We start from the raw sequence: 15,662 nt of genomic DNA on the forward strand, positions 1-15,662 counted from the left end.
GTTAATTACATTTATCAAACCCCATGGAAAGCAAAAAAAAAAAAGTGAGCTGTGACACTTGGCATCGGAAAAAGCCACTGTGTTCAATTTATTACGCCTTCATAGCATCCCATCCATCCATTACTGAGGATCTGGAAAGCGATCTGAACTGAAATAACAGCAGAATATATTCCAGCCAAGCAGAGGGATCTGCACTTTCAGCGTGACTTCAGAGATGAGTAGTACCAGAGTTTGAGGACCACGAAAACAGTCAAGGCTGCACATGCGAAAGCCAGAAAGTTCCAATAACTAAAGAGACGTTGCCAAATAAACGGCAAAAGATAAACCTGATTGACTGTTCCGGCTGTGTGTGACCCGTGGGCGAAGCGAAGGAACATGGGGATGATTGCTTTTGCAGACAGTGGCCCACTTTTCAACATTTGCACACAAGTGAAGGGGCCACTCCAAAAGGTAAAGCACGCATGCATGAAACACATGGTTCACAGATTTAGCATGAACTGAATCTGACTGTTTCCACTCTGAAAAGCTAAACTTGCAAGACAGCTATCATAAATCAAATCATGGGCATTCGTAGGACCCCTGATAATCATTGTTTGTAAGTAAAAATATTGAACACATCCCTGCCCTAAACTCATCCGAATTCCTAGTCCCGGGAGATAAAAGTGGTATTGTCTCATTAAGCCCCATGACAAAATCATGAAATAAGACAAATACATTTGCACAAAGGCCTTGCCACGTTCATACTGTATACCTTGATAAGACACAACTCAAGGATAAAAGCTTTCTCCATTGGGTGTGTGCTGGCACAAACACACTTTGCAGATGCAATTAAGGATTCCTAAAGCTCATTATCAAAACAAAGAAACAGTAACCACAAAAATACACCAGCATTAACTCATGCACTGATAATTACCATTATCTTATCAGCCACTGGCCCACTGAAACGTGGACCCAACCCTGGCACCAAGTTCAGACGTGTCAAGTCTGCACTTTCTCTGAGCTGAAATTTGCGTCACAATTCTGCATCCATCCACCCATTCAAGGGTCATGATCATGCTGGAGACTATCTCAGCTATCTTAGGGCAGTAAGCAGGGGACACCCTGAAGTGGTTGCCAGTCAATTGCAGGGCACAAATAACCCCAAAGCCACACCACCAATGAGTGAGAACAGATTCCACCCTGCCTACATACAAGTCACGTGAGTGTACCACTCCACCACCAGCAACACCAAAATGAATATACAGTAAAGTCTCGTTATATCGATATTCTCGGGAGTCCGAAAAATATCGATATAACCGGGACTATCGATATATCCGACCCTGCGCGCATGTAATTTTCTCCTTGCGTGCATAGAAATAGTATCGTAATAAGCGGGACTATCGATATAACCGATATCGATATAACGAGACTTTACTGTAGTTGACATGGAAATAAAAAAAACGGTTGGTTGGACAGACAGACAGAGCTAGAGCGATAGATAGATAGATAGATAGATAGATAGATAGATAGATAGATAGATAGATAGATCGAAATGAGAGAAACTAAACAGATATGGTATAATGTGAGAAAGGGATGTGCTTGAAGGCTTGATGATATGCAGCTGTCATGCCTCGATTGCCTCGATATTTAGCATGATGATGGCACCAGGATGAGTGCAGAAATACACCTGCCGTTCAAGAACATTAAGATATTTTCCAAAAATTTGTGATGGCCACCACGTCCCTAATCATTCCGTTTGCTGCAGCAACTGGTAAGATTGTATTCTTCGACATTTCAGAGTAACAATTCTGCCTAACCCATGGCTTCTGTTTTGGCTTCCGCCTGAGGCTGCCGACGGGCAGGCCTCGTTGCGCCCGCGCGCCAACACCCGACCCACTTCTGCTCTAGTCCTGGCCGGGCCGCAGGCGGCGTCAGGGGACGCTCACCCAGTTCTAATCGCAGCAGTCCCGCGCGCCCGAGCACCAAAATCCACCCGCCTCGACTCTAGTCCTTGCTGCGCCGTGGCCGGCGTCGGTAGTCACTCTCCCCTTCGGTGCCATCACGCAGTCGATTGCTGTGCGAGAGTGAGATGCTGGCTGGCAGACCAAAATTGTCGTACGCGTTGCTGGGCTGCTTAGCGTGTTGCTGTGTCAGACGTAGAATTAAAATGTAAAAAAATAGGGGCTGGCGGTCATGGTCGTAAGTACGGGTGGTCGTAAGTCGGGCCGGTCGTAAGTTGGATGTTACCTGTACAAATATTTTCATTCTGTATTATAGACAATGTGTAGCTCGACATGGGTGTTGCGTATGGGACACAACTGGCAGAAACAGCAAGATGCAACAGAATGTAAGTGCAGGCTCTTCGCTCCAAGCCATTCACATTTTCCAGGTTTATAAGTACTCAGTGCTCCTGTCCTACGCTGTTCTCTCTCTCTCACACACACACACACACACACACACACACACACACACACACACACACACACACACACACACACACGCATTTCCTCCTCATCAAACCAATAGTCTGTGCCAAAATAATTAGATTCAGTGCTCTATTCCAAGAACTTTTTTTCTAAAATAATGGCTAAAATAAATCAATCAATCAAAACTAAAACAGCTAACCTCCTAAGCATGCATGGCTTGCGAGTGTGATAATGAATATCCAGACCAAGCAGCATTGACTTGTTCTGCCTACAGTCCCACAGCAAACAATTCACATACTCAGTGGTGTAGTGTGGAGCATTGAGGGTGATGGTATGCAGGGTGAGGGAAGTACAAACAAGAATGAAAGTGGTGTTTCAATGTATTAAATTGTATATCATCAAGTGGATGAACAAAACTAAAGAGTTTGGATACATTTCTGATTCCAATGTGTTGTCCACTGAAAAAATGCATCTATCTCAAGCTGATTTTATTTATTGCAACCACTTAAAGAGAAAAAAATACCATAAACAAAAAAAATGTCAGTTATGGCTGTTGGTGTTTTTGTTTGGATTACATTTGGTTTTGCTCCCTCAGGCCCATTCTCGTCATCCAGGGCCAGTGTGTTTAACCAATCAGCTCCCTCAACTTTTTTGTGTCTTGTCCAGGTGTTTCTCATTGTCTCGTCACCTTGTTTGTATTTAGTTCCCGGGGTTCTGCCAGTCTTAGTTAGATCATTGTGTGTATCTGTGTGTGTCTGTCATGTGTTGTTTCTTGCAGAGGTTTCTGTTACTTTACTGTGGTTTTCAAAACACTGTATACTTAGTTTTGTTGAGTGTACTCCTGTTTATATTTGGTAATATTGTTTGCTCAGACCTCCCTGCTCCTCCTGCCCCCCTGTTTTTTGGAGTCCTCTACCTCCTACTTTGCAAGACATGATAGAGATGCGAGCTAACTTGAGTGACTTCTGCATTGTTAAAATGCACTATGAAAGCACTAAAGAATAAAGAAAAGGCTGATATCTACACTTTTCGAAAGTACACTCCATCCATGAAAATATTTTACTCACCCCAGGTTCTACACCATTGGTGGTACCATTTTTAAGACAACAATTCAGATAAATTATAAAGACATTATTTCTTACCTTCTAATGTTGTTCCTGTACCCAGAAGAGGACCACCCAAACCAGACGTATACCGGGCACTGACAAACAGCTCATATTCAGTATCTGGTTGGAGGTTCTCAAGCAAAGCCTGGGTTTTATCTCCTCTGATGGTGATCTCCCTCCTCTCACCTGCTTCTGCAGGTTTAAAGGCAATGACATATTGCTGGACATTTCCTGGTGCAGCATCCCATGTTAGTCTCATGGTATTGATGGTTTCATCAAACACCCGAAGGTTACGGGGAGAGCCAATTGCTGAGGAAAAACAACATGAAATGACCTTAATCAGTATTTGCTGCACACGTAAAAGAATGGAAACAAAAAGGTATGGACAGAATCCGTGACTTCTGTTTTTGGCTCACCTTCTTTGGTAGTACCGTCCACTTGCATTTCATCCCCCATGCCCGTGATGTACTCAGCAGACACAGACACACGGTAGGTGGTAATGGGGAAAAGTTCCTCTAGTACAATGGTAGTCTCATCTCCAATAGTCTGGGCCTCCAGTATTTCCCCAGCACCACTCAGCGGGATGTATGAGAGGCGGTATCTGAGAACTGAGCCTGGAGCAGCTTTCCAAGATACCCTGAAACTGCTGGTCGTCTCCTCTGTAACTCGTAGGTTCCGTACTCTCCCTTTCTCTGGAAATATAAAATACATACATGTTAACGTGTTATATCATCAATTATATTAAACAAATCAGCTCAACCCCTATTCGACAGCTGGTATTTACATTTGGATTAGTTTGAGAGGAAATGATAGGTTTAACAAACCCTCCAAATGAGGGCAAACGTCTTACCTTCAAGGGTTGTTTCTTCACCAGTCAAAGGAAAGCTGTCTCCCTTTTCATACTGCCCAAAAACATTGACCTCATATGTAGTGAGGGGGGTAAGATGAGGCAGAACAGCTGTGGTAGTATCATAGGGAACAGCCAGGCTAACATAATCTCCGGTGACATCCTCAGCCTTCCGAAATCGCACCAGGTAAGACAACACATCGGAAACTGGTGCGGTCCATGTAGCACGGAAGCTGCGGGAGGTAATCTCTGAGAATTCCAAGTTTTCGGGTGGAAGCAGACCTAACAAAAAAACAATACCATGCTAAGGAGGCTAAATCAAATTGTGGGCATTGTGTTTGCATCCACTTTATGTAAATTATGTACAGTACAGTATGGCTTATAGCCCATAGTAATGGCCAGATCGTCTTGAAAATTCGAAAACTCAAAGTAAGCAAGCATAGCTGCATCCTTTAATTATTGTTATTGTACAGCTGGATGTTTCACCGTCATAAATTAAACATGTTGTGTGTAATGTTACCGCAAAGGCATACACCTTTAATATAAGCTTGACTCTAAATTGGTATGTTAAGATCATTCGTCCTGCAACTTACTCTTCTTTTTAATCTTGAGCAGTTCTTGTTCAATCCTCAAACAGATGGACTGGGTAAGCTCTTTGGAAATCCTCTGGAAGGCATCAAAGTCCTCTACTTCGTAGACATGAGTTTCTGAAGGTTCATTGGCAATGGCCTCCAGCTCTGACCTCACTGCATCTTTCACACCAACGGCAAATATCTCCACATCAATATTTCTCAGGTTGGTTGCTGCGTCCTTAAAAGAGTCTGATGACTTTCCATCTGTGACGAGCACCATGACACGAGGGACATTATCTCTCGCTCCACGTGTGTTGGTAAAGATCTTGTCCTTCACGTAGGTCATGGCCTTGCCGGTGTTGGTGGAGCCTCCACGGTAAGGGAAAGTGCGGACGGCTTTGACAACAGCATTAATGTCATGATGGGCGTTGAGCGCAAACTCGGTGTGTGGATCTCGGCTGTATTGGACCAAGCTAAGTTGGACTTTGTTGGGGGCAATATCAAAAGAATTGACCAGTACCTCCAAGAAGGCACGGACTTTGGCAAAGTTTTGTAATCCAATACTGTATGAGCCGTCCACAAGCAGAACCACGTCAGCCTGCACATCCACTCCCAGAGAGCATTCTGGAATGACATCATGTGCGAGTTGGTAAAAGGAGGCACACCCAAAAAAAGTGAATGGATGACTGGGATGACAATAAATCTCACAAACAAATCTGCTCACCTGTTCTCACTTTGACAGGCTGTGTCCTCTCCATGGCCACAACAGCTTCACTGGGTATCAGACCCTTGAGGGCATACAGGCTTATCTCATACTCAGTATCTGGAGCGAGGTCGCGAACATTGATGGATGTCTGCGTAGCGACAATGTACAACTCTTGACGATTGATGCCAGGCAACATGGGAACGAGGACAAGCTTATATCCTGTGATATATCCCTGCGACGGATCCCACGTCACTCTCATTGACTTTGAAGAAATTTCCGTCACAAGCAAGTTGGATGCTGGTTCCACCACTGATGAAAGGCGTCAGACCAGACAAGAAAATAATTCATCACCCTGTTTCCTCCTACTGCGTTCCAGTTTGTTTCATACAAATAATTGTGTGAAACACTGCTTTTTATAAGCAGAATGTTGGACCTACTTTCTTCACCGCTGATGAGAACGCTGAGCTGCTCATCGACACCAGAGCACACTTCGTTGATTATGTTTTTCTGGACATCTTGGATCATATCAAAATTAGCTACATTGTACACATGGGTATTGTACGGAGTGGAAGCCATTTCTCTAAGTTCATCATCATCTGCGCCTTTGATACCTGAGATGTAAAAAAGGCAAAAAATGTCAATCAAATAATGCTTGCACTGTAGTGTCGTGCAGGGTTCTCCAACCCCAGGCCTCAAGGGGCCCTGTTCTGCCTGTTTTCCAGGTCTCCCAGGAGCAACACGCCAGCATTAAAATGATCCTCAAATAATCAGGATTATTCTCATGTTACTTTAGATCTAGTTGATGATCACCTGAACCAGTTGTGTTGCAGCCGGGAGAGCTGGAAAACAAACAGTAGAGTAGCCCTCCCAGAGTCGAAGATGCCTGGTGTAGGGCATTTTACAATCAGTGGCAAGTCACTGAGTTTCCAAGAACTCAAGGGAGACAAAAATAAAAACTGTCTTTTTCAAAAACATACCGAGGACAAATACTTCCACTCCAATGTTTCTAAGTCTTTGAGCGTGCTCCTCGACTGGATCCTGAGATTTTCCATCAGTGATGATCATGGCTATCTTTGGGAAAACTTTCCTGGAACCTGCTTCCTCCGTAAAGATGTTTTGCAGCAAGTACTCAATGGCATCACCTACAGAAAGAGGGATAAAGACATTCCACATATTTGTCTTACTTCATACTTGTGTTATGAAATATACTCGATTGGAGAGATCCTTACCTGTCATGGTGTTGCCTCCCTTGTATGGGAGCGAGTTGATGGCTTGGAGCAAGTCTCCTCTCCTGGTGTAACGTGTGAGGGGGAATTCTGTTCGAGTGTCCGTACTGTATTGTACCACAGCCACTCGAGTTTTGTCCTCCCCAATGTCAAAGGCCCCAGCCAGGCCAGCGATAAAACTACGAATGTGCTTAAAGTTCTCTCTGCCAACGCTCCATGAGCCGTCCACCAGAAAAACCAAATCTGCAATTGCGCTGACAGAGCATTCTGCAGAAACCAAGAGCAAAAATGGTTCCAAAATAAGAGTTTTACAATGTGACATCGCAGAATTTGAACCGACCTAACCCGGGATGAATGTAAAAATATTTTCACAATGACAATTTATTCCTTTGTGGATTCTGACACCAAAGGAAATATGTCAGTGTGCCTAACGGTGGGTTTGGCATAGTCATTCCACCCTGAAGCAGCTCCCTGTTCTAAATATTTACCAAAAGTCCCAGCTGCAATATTCACCTTTATATCCTTTAAAATTCATCATGGCTACTCATAGTATATTGTATTTTTTAAAAATATGAGTATATTAAAATGTATGATCTTTTTTTGGTTGGACGTGCAATTGATCTAATTCATTCCAAATGTGTCCTCTTTTTTCATCTCAGATTCTCTGACCAAATGTTCAAAATGATGTCATGTAAAAGATGGTGAGCGCTTAACCGTGAACGAGGGCACAGTGAAATCTGGAAGTCATTTCCAGAACAATCAACAGGTGGGGGGATGTTAAAGATTTTTAAATCCATATGACGTAATTTGTCAGATGGTGTTTTTTTTCAATGGAGTATGTTGAACGTGTCACTGCTGGGTCACCCTCCCCTTCCTGGTCCTTTCCCCCTGCATGACGCACAAAAGGAACCTTGTGTCCTGCCTGAAGCCTAAAGCCTCTCTTTTCCATTTTCCCCCCGAATGTGGACATTGCTTTTAATTTAAGGAATCAATGCTTTCCTTCCAAGCCACTGTCAGAAGCATTGTGCGATCGCTACTGAGGACCCAGCAAAAGGTAAAATGGCCACATCTTTCCGATGGGAAAAAATACTCAGTGACAACAAAACTTTTTTTGACAAAAAGAGAATAAATGGAGAACAAGCCCAATATTCTGGTTGGCGCTGGAACAAAAAAAAAAACACACTCACTGATTGCATCTGACGGTGGCCTCTTGACATGTCCACTGGAGTTACTGGACTGGACTGAAAGACAAAAACACTTGGAGCGTCAGCAGAGCACATTGTCGCGCTGGTGCTACTGCGTTATTTTCTCAACAGGAGGAGGCAAGAAAATCAACACATCATAAAACTAAGCAGAGACAATTAGAACCAGCTGCTTAGACATACTGTATGGTGGCGCATTAGAGGAACAAAGACTTCATTCTAACTTATTTTCCCTGGAGAGGATGCAACTGGTGTATGGGAGAAATCATATTCTTCAAGTATGGCTTTAATTAAAAAGTACATCATACATATCTGGAGGTCTCCAGATTACACAATTTGGTCAAACATCACAATCTAATGTGCGAACTAATCTAAATCTACATGGAAAAAGGAAATCATTCTCACTTTTAATTGAAATTGTCTCAGGGGTATGAGGTTGTACATTGTGGCTTGTGTATACAGTCACAATCAATATCAATCAAAACTGAGCATTGTTTTCTCCGATCATTGGCAATGCATTGAACCTCAATAGCAATCAAAAACACATACAATATGTGTTTTTGATGTGCTATCTATCTATCTATCTATCTATCTATCTATCTATCTATCTATCTATCTATCTATCTATCTATCTATCTATCTATCTATCTATACACACACACACACACACACACACACATTTGGTCAGCCTTTTTTACAAAACAATTCAATTCACTTACTTGTGAGTGTGCCAAAGATGGGAATACTCTCCTCCGACCCATAGTAGGAGTTAATGGACACCGAGTAGTCCAAATCTGGTGTCAAATTAGTGATTGATGTGGATGTAGTAAAAGCATTGAGGGTAAATTCTCTTGTCGGTTCATCTGCATGAGAAATTAAGCAATTACTAGGATGTTACAGTAGGTGTGAATAAGGTGTTGCTGTGTTGTCTATTTCAATGATCCCAAAAAAGCAAGCTTTACTGACCTGCCTCTGAAACTATTTGTATTCTGAAGCCATCTATAGTTGTCGAGGGACTTGCCCACGACATTTTCACTGTATTCTCATTCAGAATTTTAAAATTCAAGTCCGATGGGGGTTCCACTGGAAACAAGAGATAGAGCAGTATTAAACACACTAAATATATCAGTCGTGTAAGCTCATGTTAATATTTTTGATCAAATGTAAGATGCCATTTGAAATTAAGCATTCACATTGATCCCAACGACAAACACTTCACGGCTGAAGTGGGCTTTGTTCGTTGTTGGGGAACAGACACAGAGCACTGATGTCCATGTGTCACATGACGAATAAGGAAATATGACAACACTAGAGATAGTAAGAGAAGCCATTTTCAAGTAAAAATGGCATTTGTTTGAGTTGTCCAACGGCGCGGAGGGCAGCAACTCAAGCACTCACATACAAAACATGTGCACAATTCAAACATGACCACAGTGCAAACATGAACGTGAACCATCCAAATAACATGCTGAGTGCAGTCATCACAACACATGCAACGACCACTTTAACTACAACATCGATCCCAGCAAGACAACAACACAACTCAACTTGCTGATTATACAATGGAACTGAAGATGCCATATTGAAGTCTTGACACAATTGAACACCATATGTATTCATCGATGAGAAGGTTTCTTCAGCCGTCATCTGTACAAAAGTGAAGGTTTCGGACGTTTCGCCTCCTACAAAGGCTTCGTCAGCGAAGTCTGACTGGTCGTCAGACTTTAGTTCGCTGACGAAGCCTCTTGGATAGGAGGCGAAACGTCCGAAACCTTCACTTTTGTACAGATGACGGCTGAAGAAACCTTCTCATCGATGGACCACTCCTGTACGACTGAGAGCTTACACAGACCATATGTATTATATACACGATGTATATAAACATATTCTATGTTGTTTATTTGGTTCAAAAGGCCTTCTGCAAGCCACTGGCACACATCCATTGCAAACCTTTTAAAAAAGAATACACAATTTGTCATGAGACTCTTGTGTACTTTTTCCACCGACAAGATCAAATGTTGTTTTTTTTTTATGTGTGATACATACATAGTTTAAAAAAAAACATACAGTACATTGGGAACAAGACAAGTCTTTCGGATGACAGCATCATGCATCATGTACATGTGAAAGTTGCTCAGCTCAACAACTTTGATGGACTTGCTTCTCCATGTACAGTTGGAACCACACAGACAGATGACAAATATATTTTAGAATGATATTCTCTCTTTACAGGTGCAAGTCTAAAAGCCTATACTGCACAGCTATCAAAGTCAAGGCCCGCGGGCCAAATCCGGCCCGCCACATCATTTTTTTTTCGGCCCGCGAAAGCAAATCAAACTTGTTAAATTCCATGATGATTGCTAAAATCTGAGCCAAAATTTCATACTTTTGGATGTCAACCACAATAAAAGTCATTATTCGTGACTTCAGATTTGAAAACGAGTTATTCATTAATTTGTTGTGTGCTCTATATGTAATATTTGAAGGGATTTAAACATTCTAATGGGTTCCCCAAATTCATAACGGCCCTCGAGAGGAAACCATAACTACAATGTGGCCCGCGGCAAAAAATGACTTTGACAACCCTGCTATACTGTAATGTTGGTCAATGTTAATGATAAGAGGTATGTGGAAATTTGCATGCATATTACTCCTCCGCAGGTGCTCAATGGTTAATATGTCCTTCATATTAATTGAGAAATCGTCTTTGAAAAGCAAAGCATTGGCATATCTAATCATCACTTATTTTGTATATGAGTCAAGAAGGCAATGAGTGAGAAAACGCAATAGTATCCATCAAAGAGTTAGAGTGACTTATGTGACTAGTTTTTTACATTGACAAAGAATGAAGCATGTAGGCAATTTTAGGAATCAGGAGAGTTTTGACAAGAGGCTACGTGGTAGTTGTTAATAAGAGATTCAGAGAATATCATTGTAAAATACACTTTGGGGGGGAAAGGAAGCCATAGTATGGTAACACACTGAAAGGCAAAGGCAGATGACGCAAAGGATCCGATCAAATAGGTAAAACTGTGATTGGAGAGTCACCAACCTGTCTTATAAACTCAAGGAGCCCCGATGGACCGTGTCCCCAATCATTTCTCCACGAGTTCACTGCTCCAACAATGGTATGAAGGTGTGAATATGTGTTTGCGTGTTCAGGAAACGGCTAAATCAAAATTGTTTCGGGAAGTCTTCACCGGTAGCCATTACCAGTTTTGTTGATGTCGAGTTTAAATAGACTTGAAGACCAAAGGTGGTGTTTGGGGTGTTTTTAGTAACTCGTGACTATTAGTGTTACGTTCCATCAGTTTGGAATAAAGGACACCCGCTCTGTGTCTGGCTACTGTTCTCTGAGTAACCTCAGTCTCCAGGCAGCCAGCCACCCTGGTTTGTGCGACTGCCAGAAACGGAGAGCGAAGGGAAGGAGAAAGACCACGGACCCTCCCAAGGAGGCAGGGAAAAATGCCAAAGTCATTCGGCAACATGTGCTGACATTAAACATGGCGGCTTATTTGATTTCCATACATTTCACAAGTCAGCGTTTTTGCAAACACCCGCAAAGAAGGCCCAGAAAGGCTCTTTGTGTCTGTGTGCTGTTTGAGGATTCATTTGCTATTCTCCTATTTCATCTTTCCATTTCTCAAGTGGAGATATGTGAGAAGAGAGCTTAAACTCCATTAGCACTGCCAGCAAGCTTTATAACTAAGGAAAAAAATGACAAGTTTCCACATCATATTTGACATGCTTTTCGATGACATGTTTGCATATAAAGTCACTTTTCATTTTCCTTCTTCACAACATATAACGAATGACATGAGGTGCACGGCAAAATACCATTCAAAAAAGCTAACATAACAGTGCGGAATTAATGCCACGTCGAATTTCAATCATCAACGCGGCTAAATAAATGGACGTGAGTAAAATCTTGATGGTCGTGGAATGCTTTTTAAAGCTTTTTTTCCCCCCTCACTGAAATTTTTATTGTCTTTTAAATCATACTCATTTGTTTAGACTATTATAAATAATGTGATGCTTTCAACACACTCAGGATTATTCATTCAATCACCATTTTACAATAGTTTAATCATTCTTTCCAGTGACCTGTTAGGTGGAATTTAGCAAATGTCACCAAGGAAAATAGGAAAGACCTTCAAAGGTATTTAATAGTGAAACACTGAGCAATAAAATTACTTTGCTTTAAGACATTTCATTAGACGTTGGAAATGGAATACAATAAAGTGTTGTTGTTTTGCAGCTACTTGGTAACATTTGCTATAAAAAACTAAAAATCATTTAAAGGACTACCGACGTATCCGGACAAGTTGTGTCCATAATTAGTAAAATGGCTTCAAATGACTTCTACTGGGCGTATTTTAATAAGATGCCACCGCATATAGCTATATTTTACATTTTAAGACTCACTCTGAATATTCAGGAAGTCTTGTTTTTGAGTTGGTGATGAGTCCGTACGTGACGTCATGAAAGGACCGCCCCCTGACCGAAAAAAGACACATTGTAGCAGTCCTTCCAACACGTCAATGTATTTTGCTGTACATGTTTGGTCTGAGAACCGTGTTGCACCCAAAAGCCGCCAGAAGAGGGCATCCAAGCTCCACATCAGAAATTTATCAGCCTGTGGAAGCAGAGGTGGCCACTGAGGTCGCCATTTTGTGCCTCTTTTTTTTTGGGTGAGAGATTTTCCCCCAATGTTGCCTCAAAACGGCACATGTAATTCTTTAATTGATTGCAAACATGTATACTTACTTCTTCAGAACTATTTGAATCATATTCATAACTGGATGTGTAGCAAGAAAGCATATTCTCCGAATCTGAAGCCATTGTTTGGATTCTCCAGCAATGCAAGACGTCTTGGCGTGACGTCACGAACTGGGGGCGGGACTTTCTGAAAATGCCTAATTTGCAGCTCAATTTTTTGCAGATTTTAGACACTTTAAGTCATTTTTATTGGTGTTTTCCATTTGACAAAAAATATCATACGGCCTGTTTGGGGTATTTTAGATGCTATAAAACGTTTTTCTGATGTCAGTTAAAAAAAAAAAAAAGTGACGTTGGTTGCCCTTTAAATGGCACCCTAAATGTGATGGATCACATATTGAGTCATGGCATTGAAATGTGACAGAATAAACCTCAATGGCCGTGAGTAACAAAGTCAAACAAACACAACAACACCAACTTTATTGACTACACCATTATGCATTGTCATATCGTCAATTATATAAAAATATAGGGCTAATCCCTGCAGCACAAATAACTGGAGTTAACTGGTTGAAAGAGAAGTAGGAGCAAAAGAGAGAGAAAGGGTATAGTGTGTCTCATTAGAGTGATTTGACGGGGTGGTCAGTTTACCTTGAGCATCGGTGGAGGATATCAGAGCCACAAACAAGGCGGCCGCGGCCAAATACAGCCCTTTCTTCATTGTTTAGCCCTTGTCGATCAGCAGGGCATCAATGGGGCTGCATTGGGAAGAGCCAGGCATTCCTGGTTAGTCAAGTCAACAGCACCCCATGTGGCGTGTGTTATATACAAGATGCCATGGATCTATTTAATTCGCCGCCTGAAGCCTTCCAAATGGAAGCAGTTTGGCACAGACACTGTCGGCGGCAGGTTAAAACCGCAAAGGATTCAGCCAACTCAATACACAAGGGTTTCATTATTTAGTACTTAAGACATACGCATTCCATAAGATGTGTGATTTATGAATTGGACCCCCTCAAGTCATGACTTGAAAACATTCGTCTGGGTTTGATACTGCTGGTCATCATTCGAGGCTATGAGCTAGATGAGATCCTATCTCAGTTGACAGTGGGTGAATAGACAAGTCGCTTGCCACAGTGAGACCAAAAAAATATATTTCACCTGTGCCCATGGGGATGTACAGTATAGTCTTCAATATCCCTCGAGCATGTATGCACAGAAGGGTAATAAGAAAAAATCCACACACCAAAACAAGGCAGGATGGCAGGATGCTAAACCAGAACCTCAGAGCTGTGAGCTATACATGCCAATCAGGTCAGTCAATAGTTTTGAACCATTTTTTTTTTTCAATGATAACACTTGTGTTTTTTATTTTTCTTCAGCAAAGTACCCAACACGCTCATTTAGAAAACGGAAAAACAACACATTCAAGGGAGGTCAGTTCTATGCAAGTCGCCTTGTCTAAAACAGCATTCCGATTAATCATGCATTTGTGAACGACCAGTTAAGCAATAAAATCCACCAGTTTTGTCAATCTTAATCCTCTTTTCCACTTACTGCCGGTTTATTAAGATAATTGTCACTACATTTTTTTGGTGGTGCATTATATCTAAAATAATCAAAAGGAAGACTGACAACATTTCCAACAGTCAAAACTGACTGTTGCATTGCTAGAATGAATTGAGTGTTTTTTTGCGTTTTTGACAGACACTTGGGCTTGTTAATGAGGTTCTCTATCATTCTTGGTGGAAGGGAGGCAACTGCTGTTTCTTTACTGAGAATCTTTATCATTCATGATGGCAGGGAGGCAACTGCTGTTATCAGTTTTTTTTGTTGCAATTATACTACAGTACTTTTAGAAACACAGTACTACATTGTATAGTTCGAAATCTCACATACTCCTTGAGGAGCCTTGATGTGCTCCCTGGGGACTGTGTAGCCCCATTTGAGAACCACTGCACTGAGTATCATGTGGCTCTACTTTTAAGCAGATTTCTTCAATTATCTTCCCTGTGTTTATTTAGACAATCTGCTTGAGCAGCCATGACTGGTAACAATTTCTGAAGTAATCTAAAGTGCCTTCAATTCCTGTTGCTGTTGTTTTATTTTTGTGTTTTCAAAAGTATTACACTAGTTAGTAATGCACTTTAAATGTACTTGTCAGAAACATTCAGTTGCCTCAAAAGCAGAATATATGTGAACAGTGAAAGGGCCAATGCCTTCTCAACCTTTATAAAAGGTAAAATTAGGTTAACATATGACAGATAAAAAGATGAATGGATAGATGATTGATATATAATATTATTGTGTAATTTATAAATGTTATTTTTACTAATGGTCCAAAAAATGTTGATTGGACGTGTCTTCAAAATGTTTTCCAAACGATTTGCAAATGACAAAACAACAATAAATCCGATTCAAACAACCACAATTCTCCTGGTCTATGAAGGAATAAACTGTCAATCAGTCAAAAGAATTAAGTAGGGTGGCTCACTTACTTAAGAAACCAAAAGATGGAACGATGAGAATGCAGGTTGAGCGTTGCGTTGGAGCCTCCTTTAGTCCGCACCTTGTCTCCTCTCTGCCTCCTGCGCGCTCCACCAGCAGATGTCCAAGGAGGAAAAGCTTCCTTCCAAGTGGGAAGATTCTTTCCACAACCGGGTACTTAATATGGGGGGCGGTTCCCAACTCAATTGAACATCATTTAGCTCTCTGACGAATTTCCCCGCCTGTTACTGGATATATGTCCCCCTGCTGGGACCGTGCGGTTCCTTGGAAATTACATTTTTTCCTTCAAATTCCTTTGGTCTGGCGCTTTATTGAGTTTCCAACGCCAGTGTGACCTCACAGTAGTTTGGCCAGACGACACTGCGGGGGTT

General features: G+C 41.7%; 1 protein-coding gene across 1 annotated transcript in view; it reads right to left on the bottom strand.

Moving 5' to 3' along the window:
- LOC148893757 (collagen alpha-1(XII) chain-like) overlaps positions 1-15,439 on the bottom strand; it is a 53,588-nt gene extending 38,149 nt beyond the window's left edge. The window contains 13 exon segments of the mRNA XM_089003781.1: positions 3,548-3,820; positions 3,928-4,203; positions 4,362-4,640; positions 4,952-5,554; positions 5,655-5,945; positions 6,074-6,247; positions 6,614-6,778; positions 6,866-7,129; positions 8,050-8,103; positions 8,784-8,927; positions 9,031-9,147; positions 13,435-13,541; positions 15,282-15,439. Of these exon segments, the coding sequence (XP_088859907.1) occupies positions 3,548-3,820; positions 3,928-4,203; positions 4,362-4,640; positions 4,952-5,554; positions 5,655-5,945; positions 6,074-6,247; positions 6,614-6,778; positions 6,866-7,129; positions 8,050-8,103; positions 8,784-8,927; positions 9,031-9,147; positions 13,435-13,504 (2,710 nt within the window). The 5' untranslated portion in view covers positions 13,505-13,541; positions 15,282-15,439.
- Between the last annotated feature and the right edge of the window lie 223 nt (positions 15,440-15,662).

Source organism: Hippocampus bargibanti, linkage group LG09, assembly GCF_051943395.1.
Source record: "Hippocampus bargibanti isolate YZ-2025 linkage group LG09, ASM5194339v1, whole genome shotgun sequence".
NCBI lineage: Eukaryota > Metazoa > Chordata > Actinopteri > Syngnathiformes > Syngnathidae > Hippocampus > Hippocampus bargibanti.